Genomic DNA, 22,292 nt, shown 5'->3' on the forward strand with positions numbered 1-22,292 from the left:
CATCTCCCCTACATCAGATTAGATGACCAGCGAATAAATCTTTATCGTGTTCTCGAATTGAAGGCAGTATTTTACCTTATGGTTTTCGCATTGAATATTTTACAAGACACCATCTTCCACTCTTGCAATCGTTCTTTACGCTTTGTCAGCGTTGAGTTGCTCTGTATCTAGCTATTATAAGTAATTTTATACTAAAATATAGATAGCGTTTTTGGTGACCGTTCAGGCTAGTTTTAGCTCCGAAAACCAAAGCTACCTAATAAAGTTACTGTCGATGATTGATTTTGATATACAAGGTCATCAAATACTAGGCTAACATAGCGTTCGAACTACCAACCAATTGCTACATATAACTGCAGTACTCATGCGAACACAATTCAACTTTGACTAAAAAAAAAATTGTGATTCTCGGATGTGGTAAAATGACGCTGGGATCCAATGAATATTTATTTTAGGTTTATCGTGTTCCAACATACCCAATGTGGTGGTAGATTATCTAGGGGCTCCAGTAATTGCCTTAATTTTATTATGTAACACAATTTAAGATACATTCATTCGGATTAATTCTTTATCTGACGTATCACGACAGTGCTAGTCGTCAATTAAATAGGAGGAGATCTGAACGTCGTTTGTTTTTAATACTCATAACATTAGCATTTTGAAGAAATAGGTGTTTATAATTCGATTGAAATGAAGGAGTTCGGGACATAACAAGCACAGCCAATTATACACGGAAAGTTCTGGCGCGACATTTGTTCCGGACAAGAAAAACAATTTGAATTTCAAATTAAAAACAACTCGAGGCAAACAAGAAGTTATTGTCATTATAAACACATCTTGAGAAAATATGAATTATTTACCATACATACAGAGTGATGAAACGCATACATTTATTTAATTCTATTTTTGCAATATATTAGAGATACTTAGTTGAATATATACAGAGCTAATTAGATACATAAAAAACATATTGCAGAAATTTGTGAAAAAAATATTGTCTATATAATAAGCTCTTAATAAAACTCTTAATAAATCGAATTTATGTCATTCAAAGGTAACAACATAATATATCCCACTTATAAAAAGATATGAGAACTTTAGAAGCGCCTAATTTGACAAGTTATTAATTTATTTAAAATAATAATAGAAACTCCTCATATTTATTTATGGACAAAGACAAATGACAAGATCGGAAGACGGATGACAATAAGTACCCAATACAATTATAAGATTTTCTTTTAATACGCAATGGAATTTTAAAATGAGGACATTGATCAATTATTATGAGATTAAATAAAATGGACACAAAGTCGAAGACGTGGTTAGAAAAAATTAAATCTTTGACAATTATTCAAAATTGCTCTAGTTTTTTTATTAAATTTCGAGGTTTCAGATTTTTGCTAGCTCAAACTATAACAATTAAACAGTCGGCTTAGCTTGTTCTTCTGTGGGTGGAACAATTTAATTATAACAAAACGGTAATGCAAAACTCTTGTTTCATTTTAAAAGCCGCAAGTTCCCTTTAGTTATTTTTTATGATACTATAAAGTTAATTAATTTATTCTGGGTCAAATTAAAATTTGTAAGTGAAGGTTTTTCATTAAACTTTGCGATGCTATAGTTTAAATGGTACAGAAAATGGTTTTACACTTATTTTTTGTAAAACAGTAGGTAATGTAGGAAGAGCCGCGGCAAAAGCATATTTATGAGTTTTTTTTATTTATTGCTTAGATGGATGGACGAGCTCACAGCCCACCTGATGTTAAGTGGTTACTGGAGTCCATAGACATCTACAATGTAAATGCGCCACCCATCTTGAGATATTAGTTCTATAGTCTCAGTATAGTTACAACGGCTACCCCACCTTTCGAACCGAAACGCATTACTGCTTCACGGCGGAAAAAGGCGGGGTGGTGGTACCTACCCGTGCGGACTCCCAAGAGGTCCTACCACCAGTGTTTACGCAAATTATAATTTTGCGGGTTTGATTTTTATTGCACGATATTGTTCCTTCACCGTGGAAGAAAATCGTGAACATTTGTTGAGTACGTATTTCATTAGAAAAATTGATACCCGCCTGCGGGATCCGAACACCGGTGCATCGCTACATACGAATGCACCGGACGTTTTATCCTTTAGGCCACGACGACTTCATGAGTAAGGAAATTTTATTATAATTTAAATATAAGTATGTACATAATTATGTTGACCAGAGAAGCAAATGGATTGTTAGTGTTTTGAAGAATTTTAAATGCGTCAATCGCTCTTACCTCACGTGATTACCATATCCAAAGTGAAATTCATTAAGTCATCTACAGACAAACTTTTTTCTTCTTCATTCTTTTCTTTTTTTTTTCTTTTTCGAATTGCAATTAGCTTCAACATTGGAAAGCACAACTATTACGGGGTAGAAATAGGCAAATATTGCATGATCGAATCACGACAGTTGGTTCTAATGAATAATTAGGTGCATTTAGTGAAGTACGTATTAGGTGTAGGTATTCGTCGTGACCTAAAGGATATGGAATACTGGAAATTTACACCTATTAACCGATGCTACCAAGTCTTTTTTTTATTGCCCTTATAGTCACACGAGCATACGGCGCACCTGATGGTGAGTGGCTACCGTCGCCCATGGACGTCAGCAATGCCAGGGGCAGAGCCAAGCCGCTGCCTACAAATCCCGCATGCAGTACCAATGTTTCCCAGGAAATACTTACCTAACACGGGTTCATAGATGACTTCCCATGAAGAAGGAATAAGACAGTGAAGAAAATAATTTTTTTTTTCTGTCACTATGGAAAATTGACTTTAAGTTCACTTTAAAAAGAATTTGGTTAATACCTACCAAACTGTCCGTAGTTAGAATAGCTTCTTAGGCTACTAACGATTAAATAGGGAGAAACAGCTGCCTTTCATACAATAAAACCAATTGTTCGACAACTATAGGAAAAAGTTGAAATGCTAACTCGACTCTAATGTCAACCAACAAGTGTTTATTAGACTTTTAAAATTACTAAAATAATAGAATTAAAGTTTGTCAACGTCATTTTTACTGGTGGTACGTTTTACTGGTGGTAGGACCTCTTGTGAGTCCGCACGGGTAGGCACCACCACCCTGCCTATTTCTGCCGTGAAACAGTAATGCGTTTCGGTTTGAAGGGTGGGGCAGCCGTTGTAACTACGCTGAGACCTTAGAACTTATATCTCAAGGTGGGTGGCGCATTTACGTTGTAGATGTCTATGGGCTCCAGTAACCACTTAACACCAGGTGGGCTGTGAGCTCGTCCACACATCTAAGCAATAAAAAAAATAAAAAAAATTTAAATGTTGGCAATCGCAGTACGGTCGTATATAGCAATAAAAAAAAAAAAGTCTAAATTAGATTTGCATATCGATGAAGCAGAGTATTTTGTAGAGCACATTATTATTTAAGCCATATGAACAGACCAGACTAAGTGTGAACGATTTCACTATTAATAATAATATAGTTTAAACAAAATGTAAATTTAAATATAATATTACTAGCGACCCGCCCTCACTTCGCTACGGAAACTGTAATTTATTATTGATTTCTCCACTACTTAATGGATGTTAACATATAAACCTTCCTCTTCAATCACTCTATTTATTTAAAAAAAACGCATCAAAATCCGTTGCATAGTTTTAAAGATTTAAGCATACATAAGGATATAGGAACAGAGAAAGCGACTTTGGTTTGTACTATGTAGTGATGATGAGAAAATCGGTATTCTGAAATGAATTTATATCAAACAACTTAATTCAAAGGCACACGAAACGGATACATGACGAAAATGTAACGGCAACCAGCGTTACATAAATTCTCATCACGAGTATATAGACGATGAAAACCCAAGTTGGCACCTCGTCGACATGATCAATCACAACATAACACTCCGGAAAATATGTAAATTTGTTTTGAAAAAGTTACCGAGCCAATCTACGAAATCCTTCGGTGGGCGGATTATACAATGGCCGCCTTTAAAGGGATTTAAAGGCTTTTGTAATAAAACCATTCCACGGAGGATACGCAATCATTCAAGCACTCATTAATCTTCATCTTGTCAAAGAAACTGACTTATTTTCTATTAAAGAAAAACGTTAATTATTTACTTTTGCTGGTAATTTCTGCCTTACGTTTTCTTTTACTTTATTCTTGTTAATATCACTAAACTTCTGTAAAGAAAGTGGTCTTGTTTCTTGGTAAGATATTAAAGACTAGGCACGAACCAAATCACACGAAATGCTAACAAAAGACAGTCTATTAGCAAAGTATTTAGCTGCTTTGTTACCAGCTTGGACGGATTCAAATTGTTTGCTTGTCCGCCAACGTAACTAAATAACTTTTACTCGCAATTGCAAATATCTCTAGCACGTGGTTCTTTAACCGCGTTTATTTAAATTTAGTGCTTTAGTCCTTAGAGGTTAGGGCCTTTTTCCAATGCTGGGCGCGTACAATAAGCCACTCATATCATTTGGTATTCGCGGCGGGTAAGGTAAATGACTTATGCTAATACTCGTAGTCTCGCGCTATTCTGTTTATAGGTAACTAAGACCAATTGTTTAGTGTTTCTTAGGTAAGAAACAATTTATTTTAAAAGTAACTTAACTGAAGTACTATTGAGAATGACTTAGGTCGTTTTAAAATTTACAATTTAAGCATTCCAGACTTGTCTTATCTTCGAACAATACCGGTTTAGCATCGCAATTCTGCTACAAAACTAAATTAGTTTGTGAATACAAAGCTATAATCCTATTCCTTTGAAGTTGTGCTCAACTGCAAATTAGGGATACAAACAGGGGTCACACTTTACATTAAACAGAATATACTTTCACATCGACATAATTCTGGTTAGAAAGTAATATTTTATGCGAAGTTTTATCGAAATTCAATCAAAATCACATTTACAATTTAGTATAGATAACATTGAAACCAAAGAAGGAATGGTATCCTGCTAATAATCATAAGACGAGTTAACTCAGCCATGACGATCTACCATTACTTCACCGATCGTTTCAATTTTCCTATTCATTTTTAACCCTTCTAGAGTATACTACAGGAGATTTAAAGACATTTACTTTTAAGTACCGACGAATTTGCAAGTAGACTGGTTGCTTGAGGACCAGAGAGCAACTATTTATCACGAAAGAATACAACATGTTTCATTATTTATAAATTACAAATTTAATATTTAATGCGGCTGCAATCTTGGCGCGCTTATTTATCAAAAACTGCACAACCCTACATTATCAAGATGCTTAAGGCTTTACTAAATCCGGTGTCTGACTGCGCCGAAAGCACTAAGAAGATTGAAAACTTAACAAGGTTCGAAGAGTCTATCGTAAATTGCTTATTTCGAAAAAAAAAGAACCTTTTCGCCTGAATCTTAGTTAAAGACTATCAATTTATTTAAAATTATTATTTTACTACTTAGAATTTTTAAGCATGATTGGCAATGGCAGGAAACAAATTCAATAAAAATGTGCTATGGTTTTTTGACTTACAATACTTGGTTTGTAGGCTTCCTTTATAAGTTATAATCATAAACTATGTTCATCATAGTTACTGTAGCTCTTCATATCTTCTAAACTTCGGACAGGTTTCAAAGAAAAATACAGAACTCAAGAAAATTTAATAATTTTACTTCCAATCCTCTTCTAGATACGGTGAATATAACATGTTTGTATATGTGAACGGGACATATCACTATTTGATTTAGCTTTCAGTTTTACGACTGACTTTTTGTTTCACCTTAACCGTCTTGAGAAATACCTGTCCTTAGATTTAATGGAAACTCTAAGTTAGAAATTAACTTGAGAAAGCGCCCGCGGATAAGCTGCCTACATACCAAATCGTATTAAATGATGCGTGCATGCTACGGATCCAATCTTACGACAGATGCCATTTTTTTCTTATTAAATAATAGATTCGTATTTTTTAAACTCCGTAAATTGGCATATATAGATAATAACATCTCTCTGGTAATTTACACCGCAAATCATAGGTTTTATGGGAAAGCTTTTACATTTCTAGCGGCGACCGAGTACCTGGTGTGCTATAAGCTCCTCTACCCATATAAAATAACAACCAATTCTATTACTCTCTACGGACGAAAGCTGAAGAATTAATACACGCAAAAGAAGAAGATTGGAGCCGTGGCTTCGTATGAAATGAAAAATTATAATTTGCGTAATTACTGGTGGCAGGACCTCTTGTGGGTCCGCGCGGGAGGGTACCACCGCCCTGCCTATTTCAGCCGTGAAGCAGTAATGCGTTCGGTTTGAAGGGTGGGGCAGCCGTTGTAACTATACTTGAGACCTTGGAACTTATATCTCAAGGTGGTTGGCGCATTTGCGTTGTGGATGTCTATGGGCTCCAGTAACCACTTAACACCAGGTCGGCTATGAGCTCGTCCACCCATCTAAGCAATAAAGAAAATAAAAAAAAAAACATTAAAACTAAATTCCTGAACACCTAAAGTAACGGCTTGTGAAATGCCTCTCGGGGACCATAAGAAGAACGAATGCGGTCTCTCACTTTGAAATCCCCGATCATTTTTATTACCGAAATAACAGCAATCTTTGTAATTCAATAGAACACTTTATGTGTAGTAGGGAGTATTGTAAGCGGCACGACTATGTACTGACATTCTGTCCATTTCTGCCGCAAAATTGTCATTCCTTCCTGTGGCACCGGTAGCTACGTCTACGCATTAAAAAAAGTAAGACAGGAATACAGATGTTAATATTATACTACTATATTTATTTAAAATTTTATTAATTATACAATATTAAAATATATAATATATTTGTTTAAATGTACAAAAGAATAGATTGCCGCTGATGGCGGTGTCTACGACACAAGCCACCAGTGGTTAGGAATCCAGAGAGAGAAAACTCTTCACAATATGCGCCGTATAAATACCGATAACTGCCAGGTCTAAATACATATTTTATAAATTTGTCTTTTTCTGCCTTCACGAGATTCTCGTCATTACGAATGGTGATATCAACCAACACTGCTCGACGGGCAGACCGGTCTATTATCATAATACAGGCTTATTGGCAACAATATCCATGACAATATATCGGTCCCAGTAGAGCGTAACATGACCATTTTCAAGAACTGTTCGAGGTCGCTATTGTTAATAAGGTGCATCAGAATCAACAAAACCATATTTCAGAGCAAGTTGTTGATGGATAATCCTAGCCATTTGGTCTTGTCTATGCAAATACTCGCCATTAGCAAAACGAGAACAGCCAGAAACAATATGCCTTATAAACTCTCCCGGACGGTGGCATGCTTGACAAATGTCAACTTCCCATCCTTTAGTATATATTTCTGGTAGTTGTTCGTCATGATAACTTCATCCATAATTGCAAAAATGAAACGTTCAGTTTTCCCAAAGAGGTTACTGTATCGTAATCAGGCCACGGAAGCTAATTGGTCTACATCAGGCTCTATGAAAGCCCAATAGAATCTACCGTGTAACCCCTTGATCTTCCACACGGCTATGCGATTCGAAATACTCTCTACCTTCGGCCTCTTCCAATTCTCGTTAGCTAAGGATAGTGGAATTAGTCCCTTATCGACTGTAACGACATCCCGATACATATTCACGTTTAGCTTAAGGAATTACTCCCTAAGGTTGTATAATAAGCATAGACCTTTATTTTAAGGCACACCTAAATAAACATCTGACGTACAACGTCATCTATACTTATATATTAATACGTGAAGCAAAAACTTTGTATCCCTTTTTACGAAAATTGCGCGGACGGAGGAGTATGAAGCTGTCCACACTTATAGGAAATATAGAGAAGGAGTGCAGAATCATAATATTTTTTTAAATTATTCTTTAAGAATACATAAAATCGATAAAAGAAAACATTACACACACGACTATGTATTTGACACACACAGCATGCATACTATTTATTTATTGTCAAGCTTTTCTTATGTCGAATTGAAAATAGATTGTTTGTCTTTATTAATATTTGTCTAAAGTGTAGTCTTGGCGAAATCTGTGATTATAGAAGTATAAATAATAGTCTTTGACAATAGAATCATATTAATGTTCAAACTTATAATTTCAATTAATTATAGTCGAATTTCGACTACCACTAATTAAATATAATATTATTATTAAGTCCGAATCGGCAAACCGATCATTTTTACTTTCGAAAAATTACTTCGATTTTGAGATAGAGTTGTAATTAAAGAAGAGACTGATAGGAGTGAAGTTCCTTCGCCTCAGGAGTAGGTATGTTAATAGTTGAGAAACTATGTGCATGCAATGGCTGCGCGACGCTGTTCGAAATTGATTTCAATCTTGTTGGCTCGTCCTTTGTGCCGAGAAACGTAATAGAGGACGCTTACACAACGTTCACAATGAATATTCTGACCGTAATTTAATTTACAATGTGCTTACACTGTGTATTATCGATCTGGAGTCCGTTGTTCATCTAGATTTAGAAATTATGCTTCTATAATTATTGTTTATCGTAGGCTACGGTTTTCTTCTGTTTTATTGATGCGGCAAACACCCGAAACCAAAATAGGTATCCTAAATGACGCGTATCTTCTAAGACATAGACTTATACATAGAGCGTATAGATTAAAGAGAATTATCATTTCATTGAATTGAAATTTCAAGAATTATCATCATCAGATAAATATCATTTAAAGAGAATATTGCTTAGAGTGCATCGTTCACAAAGTTATTTTTATCAAAGATAGCTAGCAGCTCACGGTTTGATGTTGAAAAACAACTTTAAATTATGTTAGTTTCTTTATGCGCGCTACACGGTTCTAGGGATTGAAAATTTATTTTAATAGAAGTTCAACGATCTATCGTAAAGCGGTACTTGTAAATACTACCACCTTGCATATCTCTGCAGTAGCATTTTGATTTGAAGAGTAAACTTAGGACATTATCATTTCACACATAAAGTTGGAATAAATATATTATCATTTACAAAGCACATATATTTCGATTTTCTTTTAAACAAAAAATCAGTTAATCTTATACCTTTAAACGAGCAATTCTTGTATATATATATATATATAATCTGAATCTCGGAAACGGCTCCAACAATTTTCATAAAATCGAATCAATCGGCCGATCAATCGATCTAGCTACGATTTATTTTCAGAAAATGTTTTATTCGTGTTTTCAATAATCAACTCTTCCCGACATCTATAGGCTTATAACATTTTATTATACTATTTTTCTTAATTGAGGGCAACTAACCGCTTTAAAGACACAACAAAATGGCTTTATAATAAAAAAAACGAGCAAAGCTCGGTCATCGTCTAGTATCAATTAACTGTGAATTATCACACTAAAGCAACACTATTTGGGATAACTATTTCTCCACACTTTTTATCTTTCTGGCAATGAAAAATATTTTTTTGTCGCTTTTATGTTTGACCTACTTTGTAAGTAAGTATTCATTGATAGGAAAAGGGACTTACAAATTCAAACGTACAAATAGTTTTTTGAGGACATGCCCTCAAATTCAATCAGGCACGTGAAATGTCCGAAAACAGATTTCGATAGCGAACCGCACGGCTGAATCGTTTTTCAAGAACGGAACCCATTTAAACCACAATACCGGTAATCGGGTGCCAGCCATTCCGGTCAAAATTACGTTCCGACCGCTTGCCCAGCCACTCCGCCTAGAGAGCACTCGTGATATTGATTTATCGGTACGGAAAAACATATATATAAAAATCGTATGTAGTAAAAGTTCATCTAAATGCAAAACTGGTAGCCGTTTAATTATCTGCCTTCTAGTTAAACAAATTCAATTAAAGTGATGTTATTAATCATAAAATTATATTATTTCATATTTATTACTAACTACAGGCCCGCTCCGGCTTCGCTCGGGTCTTAACAAAAATTTCAAAATAAAAAATTATAATACACACACATCAACTCTTGTATTTGCGTCAGGTTACTAAAAAAAGAAAATTATAAAGATAGTTTGAATATTATTATTTTAATGAACTTTTATTTTCATTTAAATGATACCTTTTTTATCTATTTTTTATTATTTTTATAAAAAAGAATATAGCCTATGTCACCCGGGGATAGTGTAGCTTCCAAACAGTGAAAGAATTTTTCAAATCGGTTCAGTAGTTTCGGAGCCTATTCAAGACAAACAAATCTTCCCTCTTTATGATATTAGTATTTTTAAAAGTAATGTTGGAAAGAGAGAGGGGATTCGTTTTTTTTAACTACATTACCCTTTACAGGCAGTAGGTACCGGAGTCCCAGACATAACAATGTATTCGACATTTCTATATTATATACGGAACCATGATAGAAAACAGAAAGAAGACTGCAAGTGTGAGACCCTTTTACAATCAAATGCGATACACGACAGGAACCACAGCGCTGCAGAGAATGATCATTGAACCGGAAAACTCACAGTGATCAACCGAGGATCGTCAAAATAAAAATCTCTGTTTCACGCTCCAGTACTCGAATCGGAAAAAAATTAGATTTATTCCCATCTCATAACATGCTTACGCTCGAAATATTAAACTTAAAAGACGTGTAATAAAACTTTGTAATTCTAAAACATTGCGCGTTGAAAAAAAAAAACAGTATTACTCCCCAGCGGCCGTTGTCGCAGATATTTACGAAATGCACGTATATTTTGTTTTGACTTTGCAATCACTGTATGAGGAAAAGGCGATTGTCAATCAGGATCACTTTGTGAAGAACACCTGAATAAATATGGCGGCGTTTTTTTTTGGTTATATTCTTACGGAACTTGTTATATACCTACGGACTACCTACGGAAGTGTCTTAGAATAAACATTTTCAACTAACTAACTAACTAGTGGTAGGTCCTCGTGTGATCCTCGTTTGAAGGGCGGGGCAGCCGCTGTAACTATACTTAGACCTTAGAACTGATATCTCGCATTTACGTCGTAGATGTCTATGGGCTCCAATAACTACTTAACACCGGGTGGGCTGTGAGCACGTCCACCCATCTAGGCAATTAAAAAAAAAAAGGTGGCGAATCTTTTACGATGTAAAAATAACATAGTCGCTGCGACCACATTAACCGTTTATAAACCCCTAAACTGAGGTGAGAGATGGGGCTCGAAAAGGTGCCCGAAGCGGAAATTGCTTGCAGAGATGGATTCCGTTCGGGCCGGCCGCACTCAATCTGCGGTCGCTCCACGCTACAGACCACATGGATATTCAAAGCAGCTTACTTGTTTATTAAATTTTACTCGAAAGTCTGGTAAATTCTAAATTGACCTTAGAACTTAGAAATTGACCTTAGATCTTAGAACTTATATCTCAAGGTGGGTGGCGCATTTGCGTTGTAAATGTCTATGGGCTCCAGTAACCACTTAACACCAGGTGGGCTGTGAACTCGTCCACCCATCTAAGCAATAAAAGAAAAAAAAATGTCTATAACTGAACATTATACAATATTGTCCGTCACTGATACGAACTTAATTGAGAAAATTTGCAAATATGATTAAGGTGTTAAGAAGTGTTAGGCTTATAATTGGACGAATTCTAAAACATCAAAAATAAAAAAATAAAAATATTAACGAATATTCCTAGTTTAAAACGAATACAACTAACAATCTAGCAAACATTTAGGAGGAAATTAACTTTTATATTCTATGTATCTATAACCATTCCAGCAACTAATGACATGAAACGGGTTTATGACCCTGATTTTCTCAAACTATATTAATTCTAACCTACCGCTTAATACTCTCCACAAGCCTCTTTTAAAGTAGGACATGTCATAGCGCTCGGGAAACACCGTGGAGGGGAGCTCATTCCATAGCCGAATGGTACGTGGCAAAAAAGACCTCTGGAAACGCACTGTCGATGAACGCAGCGGTTCCAGATAGTATGAGTAAACTCTGCTCCGATGGCGGGAGGTGTGATGATAAAAAGGAGATGAGGGGATCATCTCAAACAATGAGATAGAAATTACTGGTCGAGTGCAGCCTGAATTTCCACACCTTTAGCAAATCGTAGGTCCACCTCATGGAAGGCCTACCCATACTGCGCTTTCTGGTGCGCGATCGTCACTCGAGAACTTTTCAGCCCCACCAGTCATCTGTACTACAAGCAATGTCCCCTGCCCACTGCCAATTCAATCATTAAACGTCAGGCTGTGTCAGTTACTTTGGTTGTTCTACGAATCATGCCATTTACAATGTGGAGAATCGCAGAAGAACGAGCGTCAACCCAAAAGTAACACAAAAAAAATCAAATTGATTCAACTGAAAACAAAGTGTACCATAAAAGCATAATTTCGTGTCAATGCCCTAAAGGCTTTCTAACAATGTAAAGATTTTGAATTGAATGAAGCGCATTACAATGCAGTGATAAGTATATGGGTAATTCATTAATGTTGAACTAGTTAACCAGAAACATGTTATTAGTTATTTGAATTACAAATACCATTTGTTTCAGTTTCTATAAATAGGAGAAGAAGGAAATATATTATTTAGTTGGTTCGTTATTTCTGGCTTTAATGGACACCAAATTAAATCAGTGAGAAACTGTATTACTAAAGGTAGGAAAGAATCGTACTGTAAATTATTGTTAAAGTGTTGGTAAAGTATAATTTAATCAATCACAACCGGTTTTTTTAAGCCCACGTGATGTAAGTGGTTATCGGAGTCTACATTACATCGCCCATCTTGAGATATGAAGTTGAAATTTAAGTTTTGTTGTATAACAGCTGTGTCAAGCTCTAATCAGAATTTGTGAGTGTTTCGAGGCATAAATGAGCAGATAGTATAATCTACACATGCCAGATTACAATACGCAATACGTCTAGTAAATGCCGATGGCAAGACTATGCGCTTAACTTTATGAAATAGAAATTGTATATTGGTGGACAACTGGAACCTCTGAAGTGCACTGAATAAAAACTGCGCAAAGTTTTGAATCTAATTAGATACAGGGCGGTAGGGCACAAACAAACATACATCCACGCTTATACATATAAAATTAATTTGAAATTATTAGCTTATTTATTGGCGTTGGTAAAATGGCAAAAACATTTATCATGCCGCCAAGACATAGTGTGAATGTTACCATCCGCCTAGAGACATGAGTTCGAAGTTTCAATTGCATTACATATATCTACTCTTCAACGAACACCGAACGCAGAATAGCATTAAGGCTAACATGGTTGAGACTAGTTTAGTTTTAAGCAGATTTAGTTTAGACAATAATTTAGAGAACGAACAGCGTAACTTATAAAACTAATTAACTCAATTTTCGGATATTGTCTTCATACAAATAATTCACTGTTTATTTTATGCTGTATACTGAAAATGAATTCGAAATTGGAATTTAATATTTAAAAAAAACAGAAGTTATGACTGATTTTCGTGTAATTATTATTTCTTGAACGTTGTTAATAACTATGTGCACGTCTAAAATGTAAACGAATGGGAATAGTAACTTGTTTTATTAATTCTGAAAGTAGATTTCAGTTTTTGTCAGGACTCGTTTACTTTAACTGTCTGTCTGTGCTATCTTATTATCTACTGAACAAAAAAACAAAAATGTTGAAATTCTAAATTAAATTCGTTCTTTTATTCAGGTATTTGTTGGAAAAAAAAAGCGACTTTAATGGGCTATCATTTTCAGAATATGCCTCCGCAAGTAGACCCAATTCCTAGCGGAGTTGTTTTCGAATCGGACACGCAAACAGATGATCTTGGACTTGACAAGGATGTATCGGTACTGAAGAAAGCAACGCCCAAGAAACATGAACTAGTCTGGTTTAATATCATCTGGTTCCTGTTCTTACACATCAGCTCTCTTTACGGACTGTATCTTGTGTTTACGTCCGCTAAATGGCAAACTAATGTTTTTGGTAAGAAGCTCCATTCAACAAAATACGCGAACCACCCACACCTATTTACTTTGTATCAATTTACGTTCCTTTTGTCAAACCAAATTTTCTCTAAATAGGTACATTGAAACTCTAAATTATTTTTCAAACATGGCGGCATTATTGGACTTAAGCAATAGCGTTTTACAGAAAGATTTTGTTAGTTTTCCTCTTTAATTTTTGATCATAAAAATCGAATATTCCATCACAGAGTATAAAATTTTAGCAACTTTTCTTCTTCTTTTTTTATTTATGGTAATTGACTTCTTGCAATTCTGTTGTTGTCAGTGTCGAGTTTATAAAAATCTTCAATTATCATACACACATTTATTGAAATGAAAAAAGATTTGGAGCGAATGAGATGATATTGATTTATTGTAGACTGTAACCAATAAAGATGAGATTGAGTGAAACGAGATGAGATGGGATGAAATAAAGGCTGAGTAAAATGGAGGTTATTTGTGAAGCTTCAGTGGAATTTTTGGAAAAACCTAAGAAACCACATCCAGCGGCTTTGTTACAGTCTTCCACATTTATGCACTTTCTCAGCTGGTAAACAATTAGTAAACCACCACAACCGTTATTACACATTTGAATCTGAAGAAACACTGAATTAACAAAATAAAATAATTCTCACAACTTCGATCCTCGCGTTCCCCACGAAAAAGTTGAAGCAAATCTTTTTACTTATACATATCGGCTGTCTGATGAATCTAATCTGTGCTACCCCAACCGTATGACATTACCATAATCCTAATCATTGATACACGTGCCTGCTTAAGTACTTCAATGTGGAGTGCCTATGAATAAATAAATTGCTTAATCTGATCAGAATCCATTTTGCCGTTGCACTTTTGCCTATTTTAAAATTTTAGATCTAAATCGTAGCACTCTGGTTTTGATTGCACTTTATTATGTCAAAGGAATTAACTTTGTATGTAAAGAGCTCGCTTTTCCATTTTGAAGTATTCTCTGTTCCTTTATGTCATCATATCGCCCGCTATCAGATTAAAGTTCAGTCCTATTATCTGGATTGTTCCAAAAATAATTCTTGCCGCGTTCCATTGAGCTCTGACTTCTGCGGTGGATCCTGAACGCATCGACACGTCCTTCTTTAAATGAAATAGTCCTTTTCAATAGGCAGCGATACTCCACGCGTGAGACAATAGACGTCTCAAGACGAATATCATTATACGCTTTAAAACGTGAGATCGATGTCTCAGTGATACATTACAATGGCTGTTCCACAGTTCTATTCGAAGCACAGTAGTGCTTCTCGGCAGAAATATGTATGCTGATACGTAATAACCTATAAAACATACCTAATAATAACCTAATACCTAATAACAAGTTTGAATAGTGATATTAATCGAATTACGGGATCTCATTACGAACCAGGTCAGACATGGGGACGTAGAGACAATTACTAAATTGTACTAGATATGCCGCAACATAAGCTAAAATACCAAACATATTTGCAATGCCCGTAACAATTAAATTTTACTGTGTTAATAGTTCAAAACTAAAATTATATGAACTAAAATTAAATATACAGAATCAATCTGTTATAAACATTTGTGTAACCCTTTTGTGAATTTTTTTTCGTAAAAAAAAACCTGAAATCTTGAAAACATACATGTAGATGTTTTTGATGACCCGGAGGCCCTTTCACCATGACAAGTGGGCGAGAAAACAGGCTCAGCTAGAAGGGGTAGAATTTGCTAACAGCCCTCCAAATACCTCCGAAGGAGATCTAACAGCACAAGGGCAGCTTCGGAAACCTACTGGAATTAGAATAGCGACCCACTGAGAAGATCCGACGAGAAAATTGTTCTGCCGTGAAGCAGTGGTATATTTCGGTTTGAAGCTCGTCCGTCTAACAGTGAAAGGAACGAGAAAGGGAGAGCTCTTCTCCGCATCTCCGCATCGATCCGTTGCCGTAGAACTGGGGAACGGAGGAAACAATACGTAGAGAAGGAGACAAAGCGTACATCCCGGCCCCTGTAGACGGCGGTAGGCCTCTTCTTCTTTCTTTCCTATTTCCCTCTGCTGGGATGTAGGGCTCGAATCAAATCCTTCCATTTACATCGGTCTTGGGCAGTCTGCTCTAAATACTCCCACGACTTGCCCAAGACGCCTAGCTGCTGCTCCACAGAGCGACAACTAGTTCTTAGTAGGCGTTAGGTAGGGCCCTAAGAACAATCCTTGGACCCAATCCCAACATTTGCAGACCATCCAGTCCCACATACCCAGTGTGTCCCCTAGGCATGATGACCTCGTGTGTGGTCCGGCCCCTACGCAAAATGTCATAAAACAAAAAGCGGTTTCACTTCAAACTCTCCGACGAGAATGGTACTCATTCCCAGGGTCCCTAAGCCTGCTCCTAGTGTTAGAGCTACAGGTATTTAATAGTGAATCGTGTGGATCGGTTAGGACATGTCTAGGGCATCAACGGTGACTGAATGTACATAGTATGTATATTATTTAATAGGTCAGTGTTTGTTGTTTTGTAGCATTTGGCGTGCACTTGATGTGTGCGATAGGAATCGGGGCTGGATCTCACAGGCTATGGACACATAGAAGTTTCAAAGCTAGAACACCGCTGAGAATCGTTTTGATGATTTGGCAAACAATGGGCTTCCAGGTAAGAACGATGTTTTTAAATAGTTTATTAATATTTTTATGTAAAAACATAAAAAAAACTAATTTAGGCTTGTTTTTAGCAGATATATAAATAAAATGTAGAAACCAAATCAAATTTTGAAAAATTGATTAAATTGACATTCAATTACTTTTAAAAGCCTAAATTATACTTACTATACAAAACAATAAAAAAAAAAATAAGAAAAAATATAGAATTAAAACTTCTGTTACGATTTAATCTGGCGCGTATTCTTTATACTTGATACTTTTCAACGTTTTAAATTCCTTAAAGTTTTTGTGAACTCATATACGAGCAAAGTATTCGTTAACTACTGTCTATTCAGTAGACCGCAAAAGTAGTTTTAATTATATCTACAACTCACGAAAACGGCAGAATAAACTAAAATATTGGCCTATCATGATAGAGCCTTCCCCATACGATAGAGAGGAAATAGATATGATAGTCTCTATTCCATTAGAACAACAACCATCGTATGGTTCGAATCGGAATCTTATTTGCTTGATCGTAAGAGCGGGCACGACGATGATGTTACTCGTATAGGATCACAGTCTGCATTGCTGTCAATACCCAAAATAAAACAACAAACATAATGTTCCTTGTGATTACGTAATTTAAGTTAACTAATTACTAATTAACGTGTTGTCTCTACTGAAAGGACTGCATCTTCGAATGGGCTCGGGACCACAGGACGCACCACAAATACGCAGACACTGATGCTGACCCCCACAATGCTGAGAGAGGCCTGTTCTTTTCACATATGGGATGGCTCTGCTGCAAGAAGAGTCCTGAGGTTATAGAAGGTGGCCGAAGAATAGACTTGAGTGATCTTTACGCTGATCCCGTTGTTATGTTTCAGAAGAAGTAGGTAGTTAATTTTAATAGGCAATTGTCTTCTTTAAAAACTTGTTTTAATAAAATTTTGAATTTGGAATATCGCTTTACCAAATAATGCCATTCACAATCATAGTATCTCAAATCTACATTCAGTACCAATAGTCTAAACGTCATGTAGGATACGAATTGTACCTACTACTACTACTAATAATAATAAAAACAATCTAAAAACTTTATTCTGGTTCTCTTTATATTTATTAAATAAAAATTCCTTTTGAAATAAAAACCGAAACAAAAAGTTGAACATTGTTTCGAAGCGAAGTCAGTACGAAATTATGCTTTATTAAGAAACATCACCCTTCTTACTTTGTTCGTAATTATAATTAAAATTTTGTTTTTGAAGCATATGACAAGAGTGCTTCTTTTACAAAAGGATATATTTTACTTTAGAATATGAATTTATTTGAAAATAAAAGACAGACCAATTTTCGGACACATTTTATACAGCTGGCTAAGCATTAATCAAAAATATTAATCATTAACATGTTCATGATTATTGTCTCAATAAGATTGTATGTTATGGCATTTAAGGTATCGACGCTTGAAAGGAAAACGTGACTAAGCGAGAATAACTAACTGCTTTGTACATAAATGATAGGCAATAACCATATTCGATGCGCAAAAAAATAATATTTCTAGGTCTATTAAAATCATTTCAATCCTACAGCTAGATTCGTTAAAATAGAAATTTTTTCAGGTATTTCCACTTTAAATTAGTCTACTGTAAAGTTCACGCATTGTCGCTTAGTCACGTTTGCCTTTCAAGCGTCGGTATATATAATAATCGGGACAAGTGCGTTGGTAAAGAAAAAAAAAACAATTCATTACGAATCGTGCGACATTACCGAACCCTATCCGCTGTTTTATGATTAAACTTTGATTTCTAGGCATTATATGAAAATGATGCCGATTCTATGCTTCGTGCTACCTACAGTCATTCCTGTGTACTTCTGGGACGAGACATGGTTGAATGCGTTCTTCATTCCGACAATATTACGATACACGTGCGGAATTAACGTTGTGTGGAGCGTGAACAGTTTCGCTCATACATTCGGTTATAGGCCTTATGACAAGTAAGTTTTTTGAGAACACAATCTGGTAAAAAACAATTGAGAGTATTTCATTAGACAACCAAACAATCATTACTTCCTCTAAAGTGTTTAGTAAGAAAAACAAATGAAATCTAAAAGCTTAAAGGCTTAGTTTAAAGGCAATGCCTCGCAGTACCAAAGTACTCGTCGTACGTGTCGTCGAGAAACATGTCATCGTCCCTAACTACACTTCGAATGCCTATCTACATATGTAAATATTTCATGTCTTTAAATCATCTATTGTTCTCAGGTTCAGGTCAGGTCGTACAAAACAGATTACTGTATGTAGGGCAAAGACTTGTGGCCATTGTTCGAAGAATACCTACCTACTTTGAATAATAGCTGTTAGCAGTCATTACGACGCCCGGGCCTGTCTCTATTGATTTCTATCACTAATAGATTTCATTGTTATCGTGTAATTAATCCGATTGAAACATGGACACTAGGATTGCGAAGTGTAATTATGGTTCAAGGGATTATCTTACCCATGTCCCTGTATAATATACTGATAATTTTCCGAAACGCTTTGAAGTAACAATTAAAAAAAAATACATTTAGTATTACATTTTAATACATTTTAAATTAAAATAGTTTGACCTGTCGAAAATTAATAAAAAAAAATTATTGCCCTTGTAGGCAGACGAGCATACGACCCTCCTGATGGTGAGTGGTTACCGTCGCCCATGGACTTCAGCAATCCCAGGGGGAGAGCCAAGCCGCTGCCTACTGCTTAATATAGACCATTTTATGGGATTTATGTACGGATTCTAAAAGTGATCCCATACATCCAAGTGTATTTAGACGTTTAAAAGTAGCAATCCGTTTTTTGCCAGTCGTGTAAGAATAAAAAAGTTTTAAAATGCAATCACTTCTCAGGTCGTTGAACCCGCGAGAGAATATCGGCGTATGGATGATTTGCGTAGAAGGTTTTCACAACTACCATCACACGTTCCCGTGGGACTACCGCGCGACTGAACACCCTTTGTACAACATGTTGACGCCTACAATCGTGTTTATAGACGCGATGGCCATGGTATTTTTTTTATAAAACAATTACTTTATTAGTAGGAAGAAACATATTCTAATGATACTTCGTAAAGTATTCGTAAAGTAAGATTGCGAGTTTCAATAATGTTTCAATAACGTAATTTCACAAAAACCACAGAATTTTGATATATTATATTATCTACATTCATTGTCTCTTCTGTTCATTGAATTGTGTAAATTATTTTTCCTACCTATCTGCTGGTAGCCAAAGCTATTCAAGCTACGTGTGGACGAGTGTTTGATTGTATTTCTCAACTTGAGAAAATTTTCTAGCACTAGCCTAGCAGCAGCAGAATTTACAACCGGTGCTTGAAGAGCCTTAAAGCATCGAGTGGGATTCGAAATGTTTCAGGTGTCGGCTTCTGTAGCCTGGATCGATATAAAAACGGAATTGTGTAAAGTTGAAATTTTTTTTTATTGCTTATATGGGTGGACGAGCTCACTGCCCACCTGGTGTTAAGTGGTTACTGGAGCCCATAGACATCTACAACGTTAATGTTCCACCCACCTTGAGTTATAAGTTCTAAGGTCTCAGTATAGTTACAACGGCTGCCCCGCCCTTCAAACCAAAACGCATTACTGCTTCACGGCAGAAATAGGCAGGGTGGTAGTACCTACGAGTGCGGATTCACAAGGGGTCCTACCACCAGTAATACAATTAAGACTTCAACCTAATTACTCAAGATTATAAAATATCCATGAAAGTAAATTTAGTTCAAACTTAAATTCCAATACTAAACTTTTATACTTAACTCCAGATCGGACAAGCATACGACTTGAAAACCGTGCCTCATGATATAATAAAACAACGCACACATAGAACTGGCGACGGGACACATCAACTATGGGGCTGGGATGATCCAGAATTCAATGAAAAACTCAAAGAGAAATATTCGCGAGTCAGTTACGCAGAAAGAAAATGTGGTTAGAATCTAAAACTGTAAAATAATTTATTTTATTTTAAAAACTTGATTGGCTAGAATATGGTGGAAAAAACAAATTGTAAATAAAAGTTTGAAATCGTGTTTTTGATTTGTTTAAATAAGCATGCCATTAACTAGGCAAAAAAATACATAACTAATGTGAGTCAGTCATGAACCACAGTGAGAACTCTTCCACTATCGAACACATATAGTGGCACCCACAATGAGCCATAGACCGCAGGAGGTATATATTTTTTGTTTATAATCAGAGCTGTTACGTCATGACATATATTTAATTATGATTATCTTAATTGTAGCCTTTCCAGATCATCTTTTTTCTAATGATGTTAATAGTATTAATATAAAAATGTTCCCTGAAATTCCAATAATTGCACCAGATTTCAAGTCAATTAGAGAATCAATATATGCATGAGTATTTGTTTAGGATAGAAGGACTACTATTGATACTGGTTGATATAAATCTCCCAAATTCTTATCATGACAAAATAGTAATTCTTATACAAACATTAATAAAAAGTAGTCAGCTTCAGATTTCTGCCAATTTTAAAGATACCTAACTTGAGAAACCAAATTAAAAATAAAACAATTCTTCTTCAAAAATCTGCAAAAGTAATACTGTGTGAATTCTGATAATCTGCAAACCAGGAAAGTACTTCCAATTAACCCATTAAGGGCCCAATTATAGCTGTCAGTCAATAAAAAATCTTAGATCTTTTACTGTTATATATTATTTTATTAAAAATGTATCCAGAACAATTACTTTATTGACTACTGCTTGGTTTCTCTTGTGCTTTTTCATATGCTCTTTCTAAAGTGTCTGTAATAATTTTCATATCATTTTCTATACTTCGTGCCCAGTTTTCGACATCCCCAATTTCTTTGAGAGCACTGCTGAAATTTTCCACAAGAGTCAACCATTGCTGTGTTTGTTTGGAAAAATTTATTGCACCTTGGTGTAAAAGTTTTGCTTCTGCATCTAACTTTTTCTGATTTAAATAGGCTTGAGCAACACTGAAATATAAAAAAAATATATATATTTTGTTGTGCAAAGCCAATAAGGACTACAATAATTGATTAGTACTAGAATGCAAAGTTAATTTAAGAAAATTAAAATATTACCCGACATTTAAATGATCTACCAATGCTTGTGTTAAATCATTAGCAGCTGTAATGCACTCCTTACGTTTCTGTTCTGTAGGATCAAGGAACATTTTTATGTCAAATTAATCATAAAATTCAGTTTGTATTTTTTTATCCAAATGTACTTATAAATAATGTTTTCATCAGATTTAACTATACCTTGTACAACACGTTTAGCTGCTTGTTTTGCTTGATGTTCTTTGATTAGAGAAGACAGCATTATGATTTAACAATAAAACATAAACGAATTTAAAAAGGACAATTACATATCACACGATTAATCTATTTGTTTTTATTATCGTAGTAGTAGTAGTTTTATTTTTCCAACTGGAAAAGGAAAGGTATCATACCATACAGCCTAATCTTTTATATATTACGAAAAATTATATTATGAAATGAAATGAAGTTGATTAATACGAAGCATGGCATGAAATGAAATGAAATGAAAACGAAATGGGATGAAATGAAATGATATGAGATGATATGGGATGAAATATAATCTCAATAAAATGGTGGTCATTTACTGAGACTTTTTCAGTGGACTTTTTGAAGGATCCTGAGAAGTTACGTCTTTGGGGTTTGTTT

At 35.2% G+C, this 22,292-nt stretch overlaps 2 protein-coding genes across 3 annotated transcripts; one reads left to right on the top strand and one right to left on the bottom strand.

The window, feature by feature from the left end:
• Positions 1-11,788: 11,788 nt before the first annotated feature.
• On the top strand, positions 11,789-20,648 carry LOC114249900 (acyl-CoA Delta-9 desaturase). 2 transcript variants are annotated; one of them, XM_089729215.1, is made up of 7 exons: positions 11,789-12,591; positions 13,680-13,908; positions 16,440-16,570; positions 17,247-17,452; positions 18,373-18,558; positions 19,453-19,609; positions 20,382-20,648. In XM_089729215.1, exons 2-7 carry the CDS (start codon positions 13,683-13,685, stop codon positions 20,550-20,552), a joined length of 1,077 nt encoding a protein of 358 aa, XP_089585341.1. In that variant the 5' UTR covers positions 11,789-12,591; positions 13,680-13,682; the 3' UTR covers positions 20,553-20,648. The 2 variants fall into 2 exon arrangements, with proteins under 2 accessions (XP_089585341.1, XP_028039403.2); XM_028183602.2 differs by lacking the exon at positions 11,789-12,591 and having other exon boundaries at positions 12,954-13,908.
• Positions 20,649-21,277: 629 nt separating this feature from the next.
• Blos1 (biogenesis of lysosome-related organelles complex 1 subunit 1) lies at positions 21,278-22,022 on the bottom strand. Its single transcript, XM_028183639.2, has 3 exons — positions 21,867-22,022; positions 21,687-21,759; positions 21,278-21,578 (listed from the first exon to the last, which is right to left on the bottom strand). Exons 1-3 carry the CDS (start codon positions 21,925-21,927, stop codon positions 21,329-21,331), a joined length of 384 nt encoding a protein of 127 aa, XP_028039440.1. The 5' UTR covers positions 21,928-22,022; the 3' UTR covers positions 21,278-21,328.
• Between the last annotated feature and the right edge of the window lie 270 nt (positions 22,023-22,292).

This window comes from Bombyx mandarina, chromosome 08, assembly GCF_030267445.1.
Source record: "Bombyx mandarina strain Sakado chromosome 08, ASM3026744v2".
NCBI classification, from domain to species: Eukaryota; Metazoa; Arthropoda; class Insecta; order Lepidoptera; family Bombycidae; genus Bombyx; species Bombyx mandarina.